Here is a 25,837-nt window from a genome sequence, read left to right as displayed (position 1 = left end):
ATTTGTTAACACATTTCCTCGCTGAACTTGCGGCAACATTTCAGATACGAGCTACCGACGCCTTCAAATGAAGTCGTGGGCCAGACAGCGTAGGCAGTGGCTGAAGAGCCGCAAGGTTCTGCGGTTGCAGAACCGCAAAGTTGAACGGGGACGTCCTGAATCCGATAAGCGCTGTGAGTGCTGTGAACGAATTGCGACGCTGGGGCATTTACTCCAAGTGTGCCCCAGGACGCATGCCGCACGTATCAGACGCCACGATCGCGTCGCTCGCTATGTCATGCGAAAAGCCGAACATCATGGCGATGAAACTTGGTGGGAGCCACATATAAGAACGAATGATGGACTCCGTAAACCCGACCTTGTTATAATAAATAAGAGCGAGAAGGTCGCCAGGGTGGTCGACATTACAATCGTCGCGGATAATGCCACCCTGCCGGCAGAGTTCCGCAAGAAAAGCGAGAAATATCGGACGGAACAAGTCAACGCGTGGATTACGTCCCGTGCTCAAGTGGACCGAGTGGTCCACAGCGCCATCGTTATGAACTGGCGCGGCGGCTGTTTCGTAGAAGAAATCTTCTGAGATGCAAGGACGCGGGAATCTATGATTTGAGGGCCCTCTCAGCCATTGTATGCGAAGAGAGCTTCCATATATGGACGGAGTGGAACAAATCCACGTTCAGGACGCAAAGACGGATACGATGACGTGCCTGAAAAACTGGCATTTAATGCCCACGGAAAGCTCGACGAAATGTCGCATAAGCTTATGCGGCGGGTCCGACCCGTGAAGAAAGCGAAAGACTGAAGCAGAAGCGGGACTTACCGGTCGCGCAACTTGAAGAGGCTATAATAAAGAAGTCCTGCGCAACCAAGCTTGTTCTCTTCGTAAAAGCACAACTCTGTTAGAGTGGAACTGTCTTGTATTGGTATTCGTGATCGCTCTGTATATGGTCGCAACTGTGCGAAGACACTCGCCGCAGGCAGATAAGACTTAAGTACCAGCCATGGGCGACTTATTGCAAACTCTCTGACCTCAATGAAAAACTCAAAGCAGTTCGCTGATTCAAAGTAATGTTACACGGTCGGGATCGACACTTTCAATGCTGATTTCTAATACAAGTCAAGGATGAAACTGCACCGAATGTGGCATCACCGTTCATCTCTTTTCTCAAATATTACAACGCTACACGAAGTCTGATCCTGACCGAAAACAACAAGTTGTGGAACAAGCTAAGCCAATATTAAAACTATTTCCTTCATTCTGTCAATGAGCAATAATATCCTCCTCAACAACGATATGTACCTCAAAGTTCAAGTGTTTAAGACTTCTTAGAATTACATGACAATGAAGTAAAACCATAGAAAGATGAAGTAACCTAGCTACTTGAAAGAAGATATGGAGAACTCTCGATTCCAAGATCCTGCTGGGGCATTGTGTACATTGAAATTTTGGAATTATCTCACAATATGCTTCCAACTTCAAGCCGGTTGGCCAAATGCTTTCTTAGCATCCAAACGACGAGTTGCTCCAGTGATCAAGCTTCCAGTTACTGTGGAAGGCGTTTGAGACCAGGATGCTTCTAAGACATCATGTGCTTGAAATTTTGGTGTTATAAAACAATAAGCACCCTTTAGCCAGTTGGCAAAAGGCTTTCCTAGCATCCAAGGGTTGAGTTGCTCCAGTGACCGAGCTTTCAGTTCCTGTGGGGCATGTGCAATGTGCATTGAAATTTTGGTGCGATTCCACAATACGCTGCCAACTTCAAGGCGGTTGGACAAAGGCTTTCTCAGCAACCAAGTGTCGAGTTGCTACAGTGACCGAGCTTTCAGTTACTGTCGAAGCATAAGGCGAATGAGACTGACCGCATCCACTGTTGAATCGCTTATGGATTGTCAAGTTTCGCCTTAACAGTTAGATTTATTGCTTCATTATATTTAGTTGTAAATTGCTGTTATCATACCGGTAATCTCTTTGATTTGTCATTTGGCTGCGAGATGAAATAAAACTCAAATTCAGGTCGCAGCCTAAAAAGTTTGGAAACCACCGTTGTACAGGGCGAGTGATTAAGTTAACATCGATTACTTCATCTGAAAATAGTGACGCGAGTCGTCTCAACATTTGTATCCCCTTTAAGCGTCAACGGGGAAATTGTACACATCGGTACATAAATAACATTCGCGAGTATATTGGGCGAGAAGTTAATTCAATAAACGCGAGCCGCGACTGGACGTTTCGGCATCCTCTGATATGTTCATTAAATCGCATCATACATTGTGTGTGTAGGTTGTGAGCGGATCAAAATAAATCTGACGATTATTGATTACTAAAATGACTTTTCATTTCGGATGAATCCGTGCCGTTCTGAGCCGAAGTTACTTTAATAACCAGCCAAAACCAACGATCGCCTGCTCGTTATCCAAGCACGGACAGTGAACACCTTATAACAGGACTAGGAGCACTCCTCAGTTGAGCCGTCTAGAGTTCAAGAGTATATGAACACCTGCTAACCCTGACCAGTGACCAAGGTCTCTGCAAAGGTTATGCCTTATGTATCTCAGCTCTGCTGTACAGTTCGGATTCCTTGAAAAAGCTATCCAAGGCGGATTTGGCGTGGATGTCTGGATGAGATTCTTCGGATTCAAAGGAATGATGACCCTCACCCGACCGCTGTTTGCTGTGCGGCCGCTTTCGGTATGAAAACATTTATTACGGCTTCTCTAATGGCTTGAGGTGATTCAAGCGTGGCCGACCATTGATACTGCGCACCCCAGTGACAGCTTCGCCTAATTTCGAAATCGCTATTGATAAAATGATCAAAAGATATTCGCTTTGCGCTTCAAGTACTTTTTGCTGTAGACCATTTCGACGTCTTCGGTCATTTTGCACCGGGCCGATATTCCAGAATCCAGATTTGCTGACTTATTGTAATACCAGCTAGTGTAGTTCAAAAGGCCTATGCCATCGAGGCTCTCAACGCATGGGGTCTACAAATCCCTTGAGCGTCTGTGGACTAGTTTCAACTTCGTAAATTTGCTCTCAATTACAATTAAAATTAGCAACTTCCAAAACATGTCAAAACCACAAAGTGAAAGTCACCAAAATGGCCTGTGATGCATGCGGGACCCAAGAAAACGTGAAGCAGCATTTCCTCCTCCATTGCCCTAAGTATGACCGTCCCAGCATGAATCTAATTCAGACCACCGAGCGGAATAAAGTACCACTAACGCCAGAGTCCCTACTAACAGAAGTGCATACTACATGGCCAATTGGCCAGTCATCGAATTCACGATATCAAGTGGAAGGGCTATATGACAGGGTTGTAACCAAGTCACAAGGCTCCGAGTCACAAGTCAATCTCACTTCTATATTTTTGACTCGAGTCAAGTCGAGTCATTTTCAATTCCCACCGAGTCAAGTCCGAGTCCAAGTCAGCGAACAGAGGATCGAGTCCGAGTCATGGTATTATGACTCTGCATTACTTTTCATTCAGTGTGCAATTGTGCATGCCTCTTATTTACTTCGCCTAGGCTAAGGTGGGTGACTGATCTTAATGGCTACTCCAAGTTGTTTCGATACCCTCCTATCTTTTCATTGTATCGCAGTCTTGTGATGTTTTGAAACGATGAAAATATTAATAAACCTGACTGACTGACTGACTGACTGACTCGAGTCCAAGTCATTGTGTTGACTGCTCATAGTTTCCAGTTTCTGTTTGGTGATATTGAATGGTTCGCATTTATAATATATCAATTTTCCTCACTTATAGCAGTTTCTGGTCGCATTTTCAAGCACCAGTAACAACAAACGAAATCCCAATAGTGTGTTAAGGCTTCGAAATTACAATGAAATGATGGTCTTCGCCGTCTGAATCTCGAGTCAATGACTTACTTCGAGTCATGCGCAATGACTCGAGTCCAAGTCGAGTCCAGTCATTTCCGTATTTTGAGAAAATGACTCGAGTTGAGTCATCCGAAAATCGTGACTCGAGTCTGACTCGAGTCGAGTCATGACTCGAGTCATTACAACCTTGCTATATGAAGTTATAAGCCATTGAAATAGTACAGGAGTCAATATCGCAAGGACGCCAGATATCGTCCCGGGGAAAAAAGCCAAGTAGCTAAGGCCACATTCCCCCTATACCTACCAACCTACAAAGTGAAAGTGTGGAAATTTCTGATGCTAGTAGTTTAGCCGCAAAAATAGATGTGATCGATGAATCATATACCATTCACAGTTAATCTGAGGTCATGGTTTCTTTGTAAATTGCAGGTTATGTCTTCGCAAGTCACGCAAAATTATTACTGATACTACAAATAGGTTCTTCAAAGATACTAGGTTTACCATAGAATAGACGATTTTCGCCCAGTTGTGACATTATCACTCGCGTAGTAGTGATTATTATAGCATTATCACATAACTACTGTCTACGTTGCAAAGTGTAAAAGGAAATTAGGAGTGGAGTCATTTTCAATCCACCACGTAGTCCTAGTCAGAGTGCATCCGATCTTGTTAAACTCTCGGATGAAACAAATCCATCCCGTTCAAATAGGCCTACTTATTTGTCTCACTCTCAACCAGAGATGATCAGTAACGAAGTACTTTTACTATTAAGCGAAGAAGCCTACTCCAGAAAGTCTCGCAATCTCGCACCCTTTACACAAGTGGTTATCATTTCAAACTTCCTGATTCACAGTTTTGGCTCTTTAGGCAAAATTAGGCCTAGAATAATTCATTTCACTTCAACTCGTATGACTGTCGAATTATCGAATGTTAACATATTGAATGGCAACGACCGAGTTTGCAGCTTCATTCCGCTTCGCTTAGGCTAGTGGTTCCCAACGTGGGCGATATCACCCCCCAGGGGGCGATTTGTCGGTCCAGGGGACGAAAATAGCCAAGGGGGCGATAGGGGGGCGAAAACGGACGAAGGGGACGATAGGGGGGCGATGGCTATATTAGCGTCCACGACCGTAACTACCACACCCAAACCCCCAATTGGGATTGGGGACCCGAGCTCGAAGGGGGCCCACAATTCGTTTCGTGAATTTACAATAATTATAGAGTATTATTTTAAAAATTCAGGCAACTTTTTCAAAAAGTTTCGCGCTGCGCGCCATTCCATATCACATAATTCTTGCTTATTGGATAGATAGATAGAAATGGGCATCTCGGCGTCAGCCATTGTCACACCAAGACATATGAAGTTTCAGGCCATGTAACATGCGACTCCGAGAAGTGTGCCAGAACGAGAAAACCTTGGCCGAAAAGGACTGCCTTTATGCTGACCGAATTCGATATATATAGGCCTATACGATATACATATATACAGGGTTGCCATACCGTCCTTATTTCTAAGATTTGTCCTTATTTTGAAGGGCCACGTCTTAGAAAACTTAACTGCCATTATTTCTAAGAAATGTCCTTATTTTCGACTTGCGTCCTTATTTTGTTTTATTTTCAACCGCTACATAACTACGATAGTTTTCCTCTTGTATCTGTGTTGCATAATATTCTAAAATTATGCTTTTGCGTCGTGATTTCATGACATCATAAATTACAGGAACTCTCGTGACGTACACACCACAAGATTTGACTTCTAAGTGGTGAGATAGCTAGGGCGGGCAGTGAGTGGTGTTATAGAAATTTCATCTGTACCAATTAAGCTACCGCAGCGGACGTCATTTTAGCAGTAAACAGCAGTACCCGGTTCCTGCTGTTTGGTCTACAGCAGAATAAGCTCAAGCTGGGGGGCAGGCAGCGTTTATTGCTTAGTGATAAAGGCGCAGTGCGGCTGACACATTGGTTAAGCAGTAGTAAAAACTATAAATCATTGATACATTTTTCTTAATTATATTGCACTTGCGCATATAGTTTTAGCTACTAATAAGGCTAGAAACTAAAAAGGCACAGGGTACCTGGGCATTCCATACTGTCAAACACCAGCAATCACTCCTCGCCAACGTCTTCACATCGCAATTGTTCAAAGCAATATTCCCCGATTCCAACATCGCAAATAAGTTATTTTCGGCCAGGAGTTCTTGCTCCATACGCTTAAAAATGATTTTGTCTAAACTTGGTGTTCGGCTTTGCCTTTTCCATCTTGGTTGACGCTTATAATCACAACGAGGTGAACAAGGTTTGGTTTATCATCCTATGGGGGGCCCAAGATTAACGTTTTTTTTGGGGGGGGCTGACGAAGTGCTGTTTCGGCCCTGAGTAAAGGTAAACCTTGACCTGAGACGTCGTGAGAACCGCGAAGCACTTTCTAATAACAAGGAGTTGCTGAAGCAGATTGTTTCTATAGCGAAAAGTATGGAATGTGATATATGCCCCGGCTCGTTTAATACAAAGTATGTACAAAAACGCTTTTTCATGCTAATCCTATTTTTCGACTGTCCTTATTTTTAGATCCATGTAGATGGCAACCCTGCATATATATTTAATTGTCCGAGGGGGCCTAAATGGCTGGCGCCAAATGTTCCTGTCCTGGCTATCAGAACCCCTCAAAAAATGCCATCCCGCAGAGCAAAATTAATTGCCAGTGCAGATATACCAATTTGAAATCGTGTGTGTCTTTTAGTCTAGTTCGTATGGGCGATTTGAATATCTTTTGACGTAGCAGACAGGTCACGAAATGTCATTACGTAACGAAGTCATTATACCTACGAGTCCGCCGAATATGTTCAATTATTATTTACGGCCCCTATACATTTTCCAAGACAGCTCACTCAGTTTTACGGTAAATATGATTACATGAGTACGGTAAATCTGAATACATGAGCAGAGAGAGGATAAAAAATTGACAGCAATATATATGCAATTCCCGATCATATTGACCGAACCATGAATGATAGAAATTTTTCGCGCTTTGCGCGAATTAAGCCGACTAACTAAAGAGTCCAAGAATTTGTGCTGAGAAGTAGCGGTAAAGAGGTATCGGGGGAGTTAGGCCTGATCGGTGCAAAGTTTGCTCTCTCGCCCTATGGAGGGGGGGGGGAGTCAAGACCAGCGTATTGGGGCGGGTGGGCTGTCGAAGTGCTGTCACGGTCATTTGGGAATCAAGTCGTAGAAATCACCTTTTATGTTACGTAACTCACCAACACTTAGCTGAAAAAGCGTAATTTCGAGGTTGAGCCGAAAAGTTAGCCTTTTTTCCAAGTCAACTCGTCGGTGATATCAGTCTGTATGCCCATTTTTGGGTTCCCAATATTTGGGGGGCCATGATCGGCGTGGAGTTTGAAAAGGGGGCGATGAGTCGAAAAAGGTTGGGAAGCACTGGCCTTAGGCTTTATTCAGAATTATTTGCGGCGGCGACTGTACAATTTCTGGCAATCCAAAAGTTATATTCTAAAGATCAGAATTTTGAACCGGTGAACGAATACAGAGTTAAATTTTCACGCAATAGGGCGCAGTATCGCTCACATATACGTATAGAACTGTTAAATTACGCAAATATTTGCAGACTCAGTTTATGGTTACCAGCCAAAATAGAGAGTAGAGAAACGAATTCATATGCTACAATTCGAGCCTGCGCCAATGGTTGAGGAGTATATATTCGAATTAGATTTTTGGTCAAGGTAAGAACAAAGAACAGATACAGATATTTTGCTATTGAATTATGTTACTACTAGTTATCAACAACGTAAGCTGTAAGCTTCGATCGCTTCGTTTGTTGTCAATTATTTGTAAAAGAACAATATGGAGACTCAGTAAAACGCACGAGATTGGTCGCTGTCACGGGTTATACCAACGTTTAGCGAACAATCCGAACATATGCAAGATACAGTGATTTTTATCGACACCGATTACTTGATGACTTGAAATTTACATGTGAATTTTGCTCCGAGTCAATCCACATTTCTGATACGCCGAGTCAAAGTAAAGTCATACGAAAAATGTGACTCGAGTCATCCCAACACCGGTGCCTGATCATACTGTATTTTAATTTATATTTTCTCGGAATCGGCGCGACAGTAGCTCGATAAGACCAGATTCAGTAAATTCTGCGGTCTCGACGATAACTTTTGGATTGTCAGAACTCCTACATGTCGCTGTCGCGAAGCAATTCTGAATAAGCCTCAACGAAGCCGCAAAATCGGCCGTTGCCATTCCATGTTTACACTCGATAGTTGAATCAATACTGGGGTTAGCGTATTTTGAGATCCTAAGACGACAGTTTTCAAATATCCTGAAAGCTCTATCACTGGACAAGAAAACTGGGGATTTTGAAAAAAATTTGTCCGATAGTAGGCCTACTGTGTTGACAAAAAAAAGGTCATAACTTTGTCTCGAATCCCGATTTTTTACGAAATTCGGATGTTCGCTGCGCCGCAGTCGCATTTTAATCCTTTTCTATAGAAAAAGGGAGAAATTACAAAATTGAGAACATTCATTCAGGCATATGGTAACCCTAATGCAGGGGTGACCAACCTTTTCGGCTATGGCCACATATGAAATTTACGAACCATTGCGCGAGCCACTTGAATATAGATGACATTTTTTAGTTTTTCATTAGGAACGAAACGGAATAGGTAACGGTGAAAACAAGACCAATTGATACGCATCAAAATGGATAACAATTATGACATGAAGACGCAGGGTTCATATACACGTCCTAGCCGCGCGCAGCTCGGAAAATTTTCAACGGTAATTAATGAATTCAGTCGATAATATTCTATTGTTACTTGCATATATTGCGGATCGCGAATGTATATTGCTGGGCTCATTTAACAAGGACTTGATTATTCGGCGCTTTGACACATAAATATTGAAGATTTCGGCGAACATGCGCGTCGATCATTTGGTGCAAAGTTTTCATCGTCGACGATCTTTCTGCGAGTACACACGCGAAATCCTAGATTTGGCGACACTGTCACTCATAATAGCGATGTGAATATAGTTAGACTCGATTGTTAAACTTGGGTGTATGATTAATTTATAGGGGGGTACCACTAGTTCAGCGAGTGAATCCGTAATTTCAATTTGCATGTCGTCAACGGCCGCCAACACATACTAATTGAACTACATGTCGACGGCCGCAGGTTCCCCACCCCTGCATTAGTCCATTACTGAAAGCAAGAAATCGAGTGACAATAAATCGGGCGTAGTGATAAGAAAATTTGCAAAAAAAAATATTCTACTTTATGGTCATATATGAAGATGTACGAAAAATGTGACTGGCGCCTGGCTACACCAATGCGTCGGAACTGATTTTTAATCATGAACATCTTGAGGTCAAATTTCACAATAAGTTACCTGTATTTTTTAGATGTTATTTCTAATATTCCAGATTTACCTCAGGTGCCGCGCCCGATCAATCATATTCAGGACAACTGCTGCACCCGAACCCCTAACTAGACGGCAGTGCTCGATATATCGACCAGGCCTTCCGTCACATGCCATCTAATTTAGTCTTTATCTTCTTTTACTTCTCATTCAGTGTGGATGTCTCCTCTTTACATCACCTAATAGGCAGACTGCTCAAAGCCGTTTCGGCACCTTCCTATCTCAGATCTAAAGCCGCGTAACCAGTATACACATATCATAGTAAATATTTCAAGGATAAAATGATTATTAGAATTGCGAAAGAACACTGAATTGTATGGTGTCGGGCTACCGGTAATTAAAATAGATCATTTGAATGCATCCGCTACAACTTTGGTTTTTCCGGGTCTTTTTTCGATATCCTCTCTTGCAAAGCCTGCCACGACTTTTCGACCTGTAAGTTGAATTTGACTTGATAGCAAATATTTGGCAGTGCGGAAAAATGCAGATCATAACAGAGACATCACATGAACGAGGAGAATGATAATATTAGGCAAACAGCCACGCAACCTAAATTATTTGGAAAAGACTTGCATGACTAGAGCGCAACTGATTATAATTATCGGTTCGCTGATCATATCGAGTCAACATTAGCATTGGAAAGAAAAATCGGTATCGGCCATGAGAAAAGTCTAGGAAGTATCGGTTATTTACGTGAAGAGATAAATGGTAATAGGGATTCTATCATCTGCGACTGCAAATATTGATCCATTTTAAATACTTTACAGACAGGGAATTATTGTTGGTACATAAGTAGAAATAGTATAGTGAAGAAGCGATTTCCAAGTAATAAAGTGAGTAGTCTAGGCAGTGTTAAGAGTAAAACACTGAAAACTGTCGTCTATTAAGTAGAAATGGTCTTAGGTCATAACTAGGGCAAGTTTTTGCAACATTTTTACAGCTCCCGGCAGCTTCCTAAATACTCAGAAGTAATGTAGTATGGTGTTTTTAGCTGTTTGAAGGAATCATTTTTTGCAGCTTGTCATTTTTTCATGGAACTTCTTTGCTTTTTTATGAAACTTTTTCAAGTTTTAACGATTTTCCATGCAACTAACTTTTTAGTGGAAATATTTGCCACTATATGCAAATAGATAACTTGATTATTTCACCGCGACCAGAAACTGCTAAGAGTGAGGAAAATTGATATACTATGAATGCAAACCATTTGATATCACCTAACAGAGTCATAAAAAGTGGGTTTAACAAGACTTTAACTGGAAACTGAGCCGTCAACACAATGACTTGGACTCGACCCCCTGACTGAATGCTGATTTGGACTCGTACTTGACTGGGTGGTGTATTGAAAATGACTCGACTTGACTCAAGTCAGAACTACAAAAGTGAGATTGACTTCGGACTCGGAGCCTTGTGACTTGGTTACAACCCTTATCACACTTGTCTGTGGAAATACTTCCTACTTCGTCAAATAATAACGTCGATTTTGACGACTTGCACTACTTCCTCAAGTGGACATGATGTTGGAGTACATGTACTTCCGTTTTTTAGGCAAAACTACGCATAAAATACTTACTTTTTCATTTACTTAGAATTTGCTACTGCTACTTGTACTAGTGTAAATTTACATCGTCACTTCCACTTGTACTAGAGTAGGCACGATGTCTACCTGGCACCCCTATACTTATAACGGGCTCATGATATGACTGAGTTAATACACAAATTGACTCAAGTCGAATCTCCAAAAATTGTGACTCGGGTCATTAGCACCTTGGTATCGACTCAAAAGTCCGATATCGATTGGGTTCTGGCCCTCTACATCCGACGAATGTGTGGCGCGCACAAAAAAAGCCAAGTAATGACCTTTTTTTTAGTCGTTACGCACTTTTATCCAAGGGACTGCGCAGTGCGTTGGTGAGTGCGCGCAGACTCGTAAAAATTAAAGGGAACATTGCAGCAGACTTGGACAACTAGATAGAACGAGACAACGCTGATCTAATTCTAATCTAATTTGTGGAATTCTTTCATGTTCTAATTCTAATCTAATTTCTGTTTTTCCAGAAAATGCTACAGGAAAATTGTACGGTGCAAAATGGGCCAAGTTTGCGGTACAAGCATTCAGCAATCTCATGCTTATTGGGTTTGATGTGACAAGTTTTCGCGTATTCAGTAATTCTAATTCAAGTTTAGAAACATGTCTAGCTATATTTCTAATCACATGTAGCTATTATTCTGTTGTAGTCGTATAATTTGGAAAAAATGCAGCTACCATTTTAATCTAATTTCGAAATATCTGCGTAGCTATAGCTTTCATTCTGGTGTGATTTGGAAAAAACTTTGTAGCTGTAACTTCAATTCTAATCTAATTTGCAAAAAAAGAACTGTAGCTTAAGTCTAATTTTAATCTAATTTAAAGAAAAACAGGGTAGGTATAGTTCTCGTTCTAAGATTTGGAAAAAACTTGGTAGCTGGAATTTTACTTACCTTTACCTTTACATCTAATTTCGAAGAAAACTAGCTATAATTCTTATTCTAGTCAAATTTGAAAAAAACTAGCTATACTTTTAATCTAATTTGGAAATATCTGTGTGGCTTTAATTCTGATCTACTACTGAAATAGATGTGCAGCCATAGTTCTGATTCTAGTTTGATTTGGAAAAAAAGACTTTATAGCTGCAATTTCAATTCTAGTCTAGTTTGACAAAAACTGTAGCTGTAATTTAAATTTTAATCTACTTTAGTTGTAATTAAATTCTAATCTAATTTGGAAAAAATGCAGCAATAATTCTAATTTGAATCTAATTTGGAAGTAACGGTGTAGCCATAGTTCACATTCTAGTCTCTAGTTCGAAAGAAATTACAGCTATAATTCTATTTCTTATCTAATTCGTAAAAAAACCTATAGCTGTAATTCTGAGTTTAATCTAATTTGGAAAAAAATTGGATGGCTATAATTCTAATTCTAGTTAGTAACCAAGTCACAAGGTTCTGAGTCATAAGTCAATCTCACATTTACAGTTTCGACTCGAGTCAAAGCGAGTCATTTTCAATTCACCATCGAGTCAAGTCCGAGTCCAAGTCATCGAATAGAGGCCCGAGTCCGAGTCATGGTGTTTTGACTCGAGTCCGAGCCCAAGTCATTTTGTTCACTGTTCACTTTTCAGTTTAAGCCAGTTCAACCCACTTTCTCCAACTCTACCCGACTGATATAGTACGGCTCGAATTAGTAATATAGTCATTTTCCTCTGTCTTAACAGATTATAGCCCGATTTTCCATGTATCAGGACTGATAGATGAAATACCAATAATGTGGTAACCTACTATTCTTCGAAATTTCAATGAAATGTATGTCTTGGGCGTCCTAGTCTCGAGTCAATGACTTGGTTCGAGTCATGCACAATGACTCGAGTGCAAGTCCAGTCCACACAAAAGTTGACTTGACTCGAGTCATTTTACGCATTTCAGAAAATGACTCGAGTCAAATCGAGTCACCAAAAAATCATGACACGAGTCATTTTAACCCTGCATCTATAATTCTAATTTTATTCTAATTTTGAAAAAACTGGGTAGTTATTATTCTAATTCTAGTTTAATTTGACAAAACTTTGCAGCTGTAGTTCTAATTGTAATCTAATTTCGAAAAGCGAAGGGTTTTCTAGAAGTCTGCTCTACGTATAATTGCATATCTCGGCATCTCACCAACTTCTGAGTTACAGAAGGCTCCCACAGAGTACTGAGAACGACGTTGGCTTGCTCCGTTCTGCTTTTGTTACTTGTCTGAGACCCGATTCTCTTTATTGCACTTTCCTCCGACAAACGGTTGCGCTCCATAATACGGACGGTGGCTTCTGCAGCAGGGATATTGACAACCCACACTTCGTGGACGAGACGGTCCCACTTTGCCTCCAGTAATATGGCTGCGTCCAGCACAATCACAGGTGCGTTTGGATGCGAATGTCTCTGCAAAATCGAATCATCGAGTATATATAGGCTACTGTATTATAGGAGTGTAGATTTTGGTAACAGGAAACAATTCAAACCTTGACAGCAGGGCTAAGGTGTCGTAGAGGATAAATAGGGTTGTCCAAAAATAAGTATACTTTCTAATTTTAATTGTTGCGCACCGATTTGACTCATCTCCAATGTTTCCTCTAAGCTGCGCACGTGCGCAGGGCTGACTCGGTCTCTGTGCACAGGAAATCGACGTTCCGCACAAAAAATTCGGAGCGATGACCTTTTTCAGTCGTTACGCACTGTTGTCCAAGTGCAGTGATTCGGTGAGCGTGCGCTGACTCGTCAAAAATTAGAGGAAACATGGCTCATTTCAAATATGAGCTTTAAGAGTGAAAAAAAACTCCGAATTATTATTATTATTTTTTTAATTTGACTGCCCACCCCATCTTGAAAAAAATTTTTTTTTTCAAATTCCTCTGGATAATTGTTAAAATTGTCAGGTTGCCTCAAAAAACGCGCATAGCAAATTTGTTTTATTTCCAACCAGTAGAGGCGAATTTATTGTAGTACAAGATTTTGAATTTGTAGAGGATGGCATTTCCAGTGGGAAATTCTTTAATTAGCCGCCGCGAATATTATCATTTCATATCCAAACACCAACTTTGCTTCTACAGTCTACACGTTAGAATTGAGCAAAATTTGGTGTGCAGCGTTTATATGCACCAAACAATTTTATCGCATACCGAGCAAAAACTTGAGGTAAAAATTTTCAACAACCTTAGTGTACAGTAAGGGGGTTCAAAAATGAGTTTTCCTCTCAAATTGTACTGGCTACTCGATAAAATTGTTAGGTTACCTAATTGAAGACTGCACACCAAATTTGGACAAATTCCAACCAGTTGCCGCATTGCTACAGCAGAAGAAGGTTTTTTATTTATCATCTAAAAATAAAGATTACAAACTCAAAATTTTCTGTTCACCTCATGAAATTGTTCGGTTTTTATAATTTAATAAAATAGCATTTACGGTGACCAATTCTTTAATTATATATTATAGTTGTGCCCACCGTAAATACTATTTTATTCAAATCCAAATTCTTCTACATCAATAACTCCGCTTCCGCTGGTTGGAATTGAGCCAAATTTGGTGGACATCGTTTCTATAGACAACCTAACACTTTCATGGGGTGAACAAAAAATTTTGAAATTTTTTTATATATATATTTTTTTAATAATAAATAAAAAACTTTCGTCTCCTGTAGCAATGCGGCTACTGGTTGGAAATTAACCAAATTTTGTGTGCAGGCTTCAATTAGGTAACCTAACAAAAGCCAGTACAATTTGAGAGGTAAAGTCATTTCTGAACACCCCTAGTGTACAATGTTGCATATTGTCAATACCACTAAAGGAAAGAATCGATCAACGCACATACCTCTACAGACGTGACAATCTCCTTCTTGCATAACGATTCTATCTCTGGCCACACGATAGAATTTAACTTGTCCATTTCCCGCTTATCGGAAAACACTCTCTCCCCCAGAGCTCTCCGATTAATCACTCCGTTATCGTCCACGATATCACTGCCGAAATGTTTGGCTATCTCAAGATTTGCCCTCGAGCCGGGCAAGTAAGATTGATGTCCTAGCTTGTCGCAGTCAATAACGATTGCACCCAGGTTTTCAAGTCTTTTGGCTATTGACGATTTCCCGGAAGCTATACCCCCGGTCAAACCGATTACGTAAGGCTTAGGCAGAGACTCGGGAATGAAATCGTGTGTCGGCGTTCTCGCAGGCTTCAACAGCGTACCGAGCAGATTGAATCTGACACTGGACGAACTGACTTTTATTTCTTCGAATGGAATATCGTCGATTGCATTTTCTGTTTCTCCGAGCAAGGTACCTACGCAAAATAAATTACTGGTCAGAATCGAGTGTATCTGGGTCAGGGATAGGGATGGACAAATAGGTTACCTGGGTGCAGAGTTAAGAAACTAGAAAATTTTCAGTTCTTCCGAATAAAATTAAGTTCAGAAATCAAGTCACAAGACTGCGAGTCATACACAAGTCGAACTCACTCTTATAGTTTTGACTCGAGTCAAGTCGAGTCATTTTCAAATCACCACCGAGTCAAGTCCGAGTTCAAGTCATGGAGCAGAGGGTCAAGTCCAAGTCATAGCCTTATGACTCAAGTCGGAATCTAAGTCAGTTAAAGTTGTTAAACCCACTTTTCATGACTCTGTTCCGTTGATATCGAATAGTTCGCATTTATAATATACTCACTTTTAGCAGTATCTGGTCGCATTTCGAAGTACCAGTAACAACGGAAAAAATCCCAATAGCGCGGTCACTTTACTGTTCTTCGAAATGATAATGAAATGTCGGACTTGGCCGTCTGAGTCTCGACTAATATGAATTGGTTCGACTCATTGCCATATTGAGAGAAAATGACTCGAGTCATCAAAAATATGGGCTATAATTTATAGTCGCGTTTTTTCATAAATTTGATTAGAATTATAGCTACACAGTTATCTTTTTTCCAATAAGACCAGAACTAGAATTATAGCTGTGCAGTTTGTTCCAAATTAGTTTAGAATGAGAATACTAGCTATAGGCCCTACAGTTATTTTTCAAATTAGGATTAGAATTAGACTAAAATTAGAATTATCGTGCAGCTTCACAGTTATTTTCCAAATCAGACTAGAATTAGAATTATAGCTACGGTTTTTTTTCAGTTAGATTAGGATTACAATTATAGCTATAGTTCATTTCTTGAAATTAGACCAGAATTAGAATTACAGCGACACATTTTATCCCAAATTATACTAGAAATAAAATTATTCCTAAACAATCATTTCTTACAATTGAGACGAGAATAAGGATTATATTTTTAACAAATTAGATTAGGATTACAATTATAGCGATACATTTTTTTTCAGATTACACTAGAATTACAATTATTTGAAGAAATTCTTCAATACACAATGGAGTAGTATAGGCTATTGATATTGAAATGAACCTGAATATTTTCGGCTGACACTCATCAGGGGTTAATAGTCAGCAACTAGTTAAAGAATAGGAAAGAACATCGTATATCAACAATTGTATCATGAAATATGGCATCACTCTGGCATGAAATTTGGAATAACCGGGGCAGAGAGAGCACTCAAGCTCAACGTACTATTCCTAGATGGTGATGGTGGTGATGGTCCTGTAGCCACAGGCTTGGTGGGTAGGCATTTTGAACTCGTACGGTAGTGACGTTCATGAGAAAACTGATCTGATTCCAATAATTAATAAGCTACCTCTGAATTAAATCCAGTTACTTGTCTTTTAGTCGAGTATTTTCAAAAGTCGTTGCAAGGTTTGATAATTGAGTAGTTCTAGCTGCTAATTTTGATGATTGTAGGCTATAGTTCTAGTTTCAAGTTTTGAAAACTGAGTTATTTTTAAAATTGAGTAGTTCTAGTACTAGACGCGAGCTTTGATAATTGAGTACCGTAATTTTCCAAGTATAGTACGCCCCCATGTATAAAACGCACCCCTAAAATAGCATGTAAATTCCGGGAAAAAGCCTGTACCCATGTATAGTACGCACCCTGCATTTCAGTACATGAATAGTTCCGATTTGTATTCGCTGTCATTCTGTTTTGCGATGTCACTCTTGAACAATCATTACACAACGATCGCTAATCATTATACAATTAGCGGGATTGTCTTTAAACGACAGTAGATAGCAGCCAAAGCCTACGAGGCGGGCGGCACGATAGTTCAGGCTAGCGACACGACATCTTGAGCACGAGGAGACCTTTTACAGATGTGATTGCTAATCATTATACAATTAACGGCATTGTCTCTAAACGATAGTAGATAGCAGCCAAAGCCTGCGAGGCCGGCGGCGAGTTAGTTTAGGCCAACGAACCGACATCTTGCGCACAATGCCTATTACAGATGCGATTGCGCCTAGGCTAACGGTTATGTCATGCGCAACAGGTCTGTTGGAGATGCGACTGATTACGCAAGCGATTATATCTTGCGCACATGGCCTCTTGTGTATGTTTAAATTGCATATGCGATTGTTCGGGCTTGTCCTTGACGCGATGAATTGGCGAGAATTGATGCACGCGAGTGTCTATTAGTGACCTAATTTCGCTCGCGTACAAATGGCAAACCAACTCAGCAGGAGATCGCGTGCTTGTGCACACGACTCTCGTTAATTTGCAACACTCTTCCCAATAATTACTACGCGCGATGGCTGAAAGTGATGCACGATTGGAAACAAACATGAAGATAGGTGTGATTTCAAGTTTTTTATCGAGGGAGATTTTTTTCAAGGTTTGTTGTACCCATGTATAATACGCACCCCCCCCTATTTTAGGGCAAAAAATCGTGAAAATTTTGCAGATTATACATGGAAAATTACGGTAGTTCCACTTGCCAGTTTTGAAAAATGAGTACCGGCAGTGCTAGTTCCAGTTTCAGTTAGAAAAGTTAACGGTTCTTGATGCGCATTTCAAAAATCCAGTAGCATGTTCAACTCTTAACTAGTGCAATGGATCCCATGTAAGGAGAATTCAAGCAACAATTTACCCTGTCCGATAACATGAACTTTCAGCTGCGACAATCCCCTTTCCTTCCGTTTCGCGTTCACCAAATGCCCGCCCTTCTCCGTCTCCTTGCTGACTAAGATGACGTCCAAATCAGGCACAGTGATCGACGGTCCATACGGGTCTGTGATCGTTTCCAAATGAAGCTCGAGATCCGGCCTGATAATAAAATCATACCATATTCATTATTACCATATTCATATTCACTATTCCGTTAGGTATGTATCGGCCTAAGCTAGCTGTCTAATAGTGTGATGTGCTGCTAATGATGCTTATTTGACCAAATTCGTAGCACATTGATCGACTATGACTAGTGATATGGGGCAAGTTTTTCAAAAGCTTCCAGCAGCTTCCTAAATGCTCACAAGTTATGTAGTATTGTGTTTTAAGCTGTTTGGAAGAACCTTATACTGCAACAATGAGTTTTCATGCAACCAACATTTTATTGGAAATATTTGGCACATAGATCACTTGATTATTTCACTGCCAAGAGTTATAGCAGTATTAACAATCACTTGTTACTTATTTTTGGTGCTAACGATCAACAGGATTCTAAAGTACAGTTCATCAAATATGAATATATTGGAGACAGTACAAAAGCATATATACCTGGCAACAAATCTGATAAAACATTTTAAGGACGTTTTTCGATCTTCAACAGGTTGAATGAGTTCTTTTAAAGTTTTTCTTTCAAGGAGTGGTCCGTCTGAAACACCTAAAATAGGATGGAGGGATTTAGAATATAGATAGGCCTAAATTACTAGTGTACAGATTATACAAACGAATTCAGTCACACCAACCAATAACTAACTATGAATGCGAAATCGACAGAAATATTATTTGATACAGTAGTCACACTGTTGTATTGCTCCTAGCGTTTTAGCATCAGCTTGTCATGTTTCGTTTGGTCCAAGAATTATCTGTGTTGTAGTAAATAACAAGTGTATTGAACCCATAAAGAATACTGTGTCTATTTTTGCTTGCACAGGGATATCGATGGATTATTCTATAACCAGAATACACATATTGGCTGAGCTTATCAATCACTGTTGGTTGTGTGGCTTTCCATATTTCACAGAGCCAACACACTGCTTCTGGCATTGTCACAACTTTCATGTCTTATGAATTGACTCCTGCAGTCATGTGTTAAGCATATAAAAGTAAGGATTGGCCACTAGGCTACCAGATAACAGATATTCAAGTCTCCTGTTAATTTCCTGCCAAATGAGCAAATTTATTTTCAGATGAGAACCAAGGTTAATGGATGGCTATGAAATTTGGCACATTGATTCTTCTGTCATTATCATGGGGAAATCCAAAATATTTTTCTAAATTCAACCTGATGACCGAGTTACACTCCTCACAAAATCATGCTTTTCGCATACACCTATCATCTAATAGTGCGTAATTCATATGATGCAGTCACTAGTCACTACTATTCACCATAAATTACCACGCTAGACACTTGAACACAGACTATCATGAAATCGACACCAAATTCGGACAACTAGAAAAGATACAGCTTTTCTAAATTTGATCAGAGTTATAGCTACACAGGCTTTTCGTAATTAGATTGAATGGCATACTGAATTCGCAAAGATTTGGTAATTGAATGAAGTTCAGTTTATGTCAAATCTGAATGAATCTGAGTTCATTATCACGAGTATGAGAACGGGATATGTCTGTATGGTAAGCCTGGCTCGTTTCGCAACATAGGTTAAGGTTCTGTATAATTTTCCGGGAAACCAGAAATTAATTAGAATTAAAATTATATATAGCATAAGCATTTCAGAAATTAGATTTGAATTAGATTACCAACATTTTGCTTTAATTAGTCTAATAGTAATATCTAGATGTCTAAGTATGATCAAAACTGCGCTTTTAATAAAATAGATGAGAATCTAAATCTTGGAAATCATCAGGTAACTCGAAATTAAGTTGTGTGATCTTCACATGAATAAGTGCAGGTGTGCATCATATTGATTTTTTCACCTATGGTCACAGGAAGATTTCTCATTGCATATTACAATTGATTACTATTTTGTCCACAAAATATTGTATACAGTAACTTCAGATTATATAACTTCAAGTAGGCTATCTCAAGCAGATTCTGCTAATTTATGTGTTCAGAAATACCTGTTATTAATTTTACGAGCTACTCGATAAAATTGTTAGGTTTCCTATAAAAAGTTACACACTGAATTTGGCTCAATTCCAACCCGTGGAGGCATTGGTATTAGAAGAAATTGTTGGATTCATTTGAAGTAGGTAGTAATAAAAATTATTAAAATTATATTGGCTACGGTACCGCATCAAATTGTTTCAAAGTTAATTTGGAACAGACCTAATACACATTGATAAATTAACAGTAAGAGATACAGATATAGTTAGCACACCGCTATTGTGCACAACACAGTAATAAAATTGAATGTCTGGGATTATTTTGAAGTTCTTTTTGAAGGGCGCTACTTTGCAAGCCTATGCCTTTAATGTAAGTACCGGTATCCCTTACCGATAACAATCTTTCTCCTTGCAAGAAGTATCGCTTCACTCATTAGCACCTTATGACCATGATGAATGCGGTCAAAAGTGCCTCCTATGACAGTAGCATCATATTTTCCAATCATAGATGATTCTTCCTCTGACCCATGAATTTGTAAATCCTCCAGCACACTGTACACAGGAGTTGAGAATACTGTGTTCCTTGAGTCATTATCACAAACACAAAGACTTGATGCCACAAAATCTCTCAAAAACGAATGATTTGGTGCTGGATGATCAATCAAGATGCAGTTAATTGGGGTGTTGAATTGATTTGTCGGTGCATTGGCATCAGTGCCAATGTTATGTAGAAGCAGGTTCACATCAATGTTGTTGCAAAGAATAGAAGCTTCAGAATAGAACTTTGCAACAAACGGTAGCATATCTGCGTGGAATGCGTTACCCGCATTTTGTTGCGCTACTATTCCCCTTGATAAGGTGTCACGTAGGCAAGAGTAATTTGCGTTCTCTCCGAGCGGTGCATGGGCATTGTTCAGGTGAACGTACAACGTAGAGTTGACCAGCTTCTTGGCATTTTTCAGAATCTTTGATAGCACGTCACCCTTGCATAGTGCCGATACATGAGATGAGAGAACAAGTAACCCACTTGAGTGCATAACTCGTAAGGTTGTTATCAACTCAAGTCATTCTGCAATGAGGGTAATAAAAACATACATATTATATATACAATGTGCTAAGCAGGCAGATATGGACAATTACATAATTCTAGTTGGCTGTTGAGACTAATTTGAGCGAAATGTTGACGATCTAAATAAAAATTTTAGTTGTCAAAGTCTGGTGTTAACGTATCTCATAGAATCGGATTGCCTAAATATATTATATTCACTTTCTAATCTTTTTCAGGTTGAGGCGCATAGCCACTCGCGGCACACTTCCAGGAGACAAAAAGTTGCTTTAAAATATATTAGAAGTTTAATGCGATACAACTATTACAACTTGAGAGATTGAATTCTGGATAAAGATATCCGTATTTTGTCGCCAACTCCTGGTAGTCTCTCTTGTTTACAATTTGTATAATTATGAACTAGCCAACCTGATGCATAAATTTACAGACGCCAATACCCCCACCCCCTTACTTTAATACCACCTTGTTTTAGCAATCTTGTACTGTGCATGGGTATCTAGACAGACCTAACAGTCTATTGACTATATGGGCCCAAATATTTGCAATAGCGTACTTGACAATATCGAAGAATGAAGCATGAATTCAAAACTCACAACTTGGATTACCTTTTTGCAAATGACAATATCATCTGAGAGTCTTTCTATATTATACTGCGGTACTTATTGATTTCATATTGCTTTATATAGTACGTTACCATGGCTACTGTCTTTGTTACATATTTGTGTCCATAATTTTCTTCTATTGCAGACTGTCCCGTTATATACATTTTAAAAATTAGTACAGTATTAGCCCACTTCAGTCATGGAGGTTGACGAGTAACAAGGCCTTCATAGGTCATATCGTCACCTTCAGTAAAATTTATTACTGACGAATCCATAAATGTCCGTCTGTCTTACATATTTTAATTAATATACAAGAGCTATGTTAATTGTTCACATAGCCACAAAGTGGCAAACGGCAATATAAGATGAATTGATTACTTTTACACCATTCATGAAGTAAGATTTAGAAGAAAACAACTAGAACCCAACTAGGGTCTAGTCAACTTTCTTATCCACACCTTATTTACTACCTTATTATACAACCCATGACCAACTGTCTTATTCAGTCAAAATGAATGAACGGAGTGCATCCATTAGACAGAGATATGATTCCCAAACCTTGACTCTAGGCCCAGGTGGGTGACTGATTTCAAAAACCAACTGGTCCAAGTCGTTTTGACACTTGTCTTTCATTGTATATCGCAGTCTTGTGGTGTTTTGAAATGAAATTATTATTGAACTCATAACTGTGTGCCGTGCTGGCACTGAAACTTCTGAGAATTTTGTGAGCTAATGAATCCTAATCCTAAACCTAAACCCTAATTTTATGTGGCCCCAACCAAGCCCTTACCATAATATTATGACATGTCAACCTAATCCCTAATCGTAAACCGATTGTAAATGCCATAAATTTTGACGTGATCATGGGAGTACTGATTCGTGGTGTTGATATCTTTGTGGATAAGAAAGTACGGTAGACTACGGTACACAGTATACACCCGGTCCGGAAGACGTTCAAGTTCAAGTTTACTCATAAAATTTCATCACTCCAAAACATCAAAAGACAGAAATACAATGAATGACAGGAAGATGCCGAACGAAACGACTAGGAGTTTAGTCTTACCTGGGCGGCAGGGCCTAGGCAATATAGTATCATATGCCCAAGTTTCTACATCGAAACTCACTGTACCCTAGCTAGACATTTAAAATCACTTAAAATCCTGCTTTGGTGATATACTCACACAAACATAAAATCATCAAATTTCAGTTTATCACAACAGGCCAGGTAAAACACCAGGAATTTCAGATCTGAGGGCAGTTGCCAGTTGCCCATAAAATTTTCCAGCCATAAATCAAAATTTACCCACTAAAGCGCATAATTTTGCGGTACACACGTAACGGATGTATCACGTGATATCCTGGGCTGACCACCGTTTGATTTCTCGTATATGCAGGCCGTGTTATTTTTGGCATATGCCAAAACTGCCAAAAATAGCTTATTTTTGGCATTTTTCAATTTTTATTTTTGGCAGTTTTGGCATCGACCTCTAAATAGATATTTTCAGACTCGAATTAGTCATAAAAACGCTTTATTTGGGTCAGTTTATCAAAAGAGACCAAAAAATGTGCAGCATCCACTAATAATCAGTACCAACAAACAATAATAAGAAGGAAAAACCTAGTGATTACATAGGTTCATAATATCAAACGAAACTACAAAATGTGCAGTATCCATTCGGAATCGGTGCCAATAAGCAAAAAGAATGAGAAGCCTAACATACACGATAAACACCTGATTGTTACCGCTTCTGAATAGACTCAAATTGTTTGCACTGTAACAGTGCTTCCAAACTTAGGTCAGCAAAGTTTCTCCTGAATTAATTTTTCACCAAACGAAATTTGGGGGTTCCAGATCCATGAGCAGAATACAATTTATATTCTAGTAATCAGTACAGCGGAAGCTTTCCATTGATACCCGTTTTATCAAATTTAGCGCTCGGCAAGCTGGTCAAAAATGGCCGTAAAATTGCCTTTGGACGAATGGAAAGTATGACGTAAACCAAGTGCAGTCAGCCGTTTAATCTCGCTGTGCCCACACCATTTAGGACACCACGCTTTCTCCCTAATGGGTGGGCTGGACCCATATAGTAACATACCTGCCCTTCACACACGCTCTTCTCGCTTGTAATTCAGTCCTGTTAACACAACACCATGAACGAAATACACTATTTGGCAAGCCGTGTTATTTTTGGCATATGCCAAAAATTCGTTATTTTTGGCATTTTCAAATTTTTATTTTTGGCAGTTTTGGCATCTGGCTCCTGAAATGCCAAAAATAACACGGCCTGCGTATATGTGAAATTGAGAAAAGTGACACCACCACACTGCAAGACTATTCATAAGAAACTATAGCGATACCCACCGCGGGGAATATGGTCAAAATCCACCGTCCCCCCGCTAGAATCCGGAATCATTCATTTTATATAGGCGTTGCTGATTTTTTTTTCATCATCATTGGTTTATTAGCAATTTTATCAATTCAATACACCACAAAAATGCGATACAATGAAAAGACAGGAAGATGTCGAAGCGACTAGGAGTTGTCTATGTAATCAGACACCCACCTTGGCCTAGGCGATGTAAAGAGGAGGCATGCACACTGAATGAGGGTAAAGAAGATAGTACAGGAAAAGGAAGCGACAAGAAATAGAGCGGCATGTCATGGGAAGCGAGATCGATAGGTCAGTCGTGGTCCGGTAATCTTGAGAATGGACTGAATTCGTTTGAAATCACTATAAAATGATTCTGTTGTGGGGTTTTGATTATAGATAACTAAGGTAAACCGTAGATCCGACACTCGCGATGGTCACGTGATTTCACGCTCCGAATATACTTTACGATATAATCATCATCATTGTTTTATTAGCAATTTTATCAGTTCAATACACCACAAAAAATGCGATACAATGAAGAGAAAGGAAGATGTCGAAGCGACTAGGAGTTGTCTATGGAATCGGACACCCACCTATCATAGATTACTAACCTACGGATAGATACGCAGCAGAGATGAGCGGATTTGAAATTTATATGTCCTAATCCAATCCAAACCATCGAATTCTAATCCAAATCCTAATCCATAACTTTTTCATATTCAAGTCCATGTCCAATCCTAATCCGATTTCAAATGGAAATTCAGAAAAATACCAATTTATGCAATGGAGGGATTCGAAAATTTTCTTTCATAACCAACGATTCACTTGATTCAAGATAACTTAGTAACCATAAGTACATTAATAACTGATCTGAATAAAGTTTGTCGCCATTCGCCACACGACATTTCAATCTCCCAGAAAATAGGTAAATCCAATCCAAATCCTAATCCGTTATGAAAAAAAATGTCAAATCCAATCCAAATCCGACAAAATTTCACAAATCCTGTTTTTTCAAAACTCAATCCTAATCCATGCTCATCTCTGATTATAGATAACTAACCTACGTAGGTTAGTTATCTATACTCTGATACGCACTACGCAGGCCCAGCCGTCACGCTTGCGCAAGCAGTTACGCTGAGCACTTCAGCGGGCGTCGTGCAGCAGTTTAGTATGTACATATGGTGATGTTATTAGCACTTGTAATTCACTTCAACTTCGATTCCACACTTGTATGATAATTTCAGGGAGTAAATAAGTATTCATACTGTAGCATCCCCGATTCGGCGATAACTGCTTAGCGGGGACGACGTAACAGAGTGTTCGGGTTCCGGAACCTCTCCTGGCGACGGACGGTTGTTAACACGTTACACACACGAGCCCAGCCGTTGACCATATAAATCAGTTTAATTTCATAATCCAAGGCGAATCTTCAATTCAGCCAAATACGCCAGTGTACTGTACACTAGTACACAATACACACAGACAATCGTTACTGCTCCATCCCTAGCCAAAAACCACGTGTCTACCCAAAACTTCAGCGAACATTCCATGCGATTCTACGAAGGAAGCGCGAGTATAACAAATCAAGTGTGACGACACAATGTAATTACTGGACAGTTACAAATCGAATACCAGGGTTTTCACACTACCCTCACCTTTCTTGATTGGATTTTCCCTACAAAAAAATCTCAATCACACAAAATCTACTCAACTAACCAACCCTACAAATGACAGTTGTGATCGCTAGCTCATCAAATCACATACAGTATTAGGCCTAGTATACAAATGTATAGCACTTCGTTCCACTCAATCGAAAGAAAAAAAAAAGATTAAACTACAATGT

General features: G+C 39.6%; 1 protein-coding gene and 1 long non-coding RNA gene across 2 annotated transcripts in view; both read right to left on the bottom strand.

Moving 5' to 3' along the window:
• The window catches only part of LOC145435518 (uncharacterized), a 446,234-nt gene that overhangs the window by 79,479 nt on the left and 340,918 nt on the right, over positions 1-25,837 (bottom strand). The window lies entirely within an intron of this gene.
• On the bottom strand, positions 9,550-22,658 carry LOC145435472 (bifunctional coenzyme A synthase-like). Its single transcript, XM_080312750.1, has 6 exons — positions 20,346-22,658; positions 18,443-18,548; positions 17,817-17,992; positions 14,663-15,129; positions 12,977-13,237; positions 9,550-9,716 (listed from the first exon to the last, which is right to left on the bottom strand). The coding sequence occupies exons 1-6, from the start codon at positions 20,989-20,991 to the stop codon at positions 9,648-9,650; spliced, it is 1,725 nt and encodes a 574-aa protein (XP_080168876.1). The 5' UTR covers positions 20,992-22,658; the 3' UTR covers positions 9,550-9,647.

The sequence above is a fragment of the Botryllus schlosseri genome, chromosome 3 (assembly GCF_051294905.1).
Source record: "Botryllus schlosseri isolate E-star chromosome 3, Bs_hap1, whole genome shotgun sequence".
Classification (NCBI taxonomy): domain Eukaryota; kingdom Metazoa; phylum Chordata; class Ascidiacea; order Stolidobranchia; family Styelidae; genus Botryllus; species Botryllus schlosseri.
This window is presented reverse-complemented; position numbering and strand designations above follow the sequence as displayed.

Coding starts and splice junctions, on each gene's coding strand:
- LOC145435472 (XM_080312750.1), bottom strand. CDS start 20,991: ATGCACTCAAGTGGGTTACTTGTTCTCTCATCTCATGTATCGGCACTA. Junction 17,993..18,442: donor TTTATCAGATTTGTTGCCAG/GTATATATGCTT, acceptor TTTTATTATCAG/GCCGGATCTCGAGCTTCATT. Junction 15,130..17,816: donor AGTTCATGTTATCGGACAGG/GTAAATTGTTGC, acceptor TATTTTGCGTAG/GTACCTTGCTCGGAGAAACA.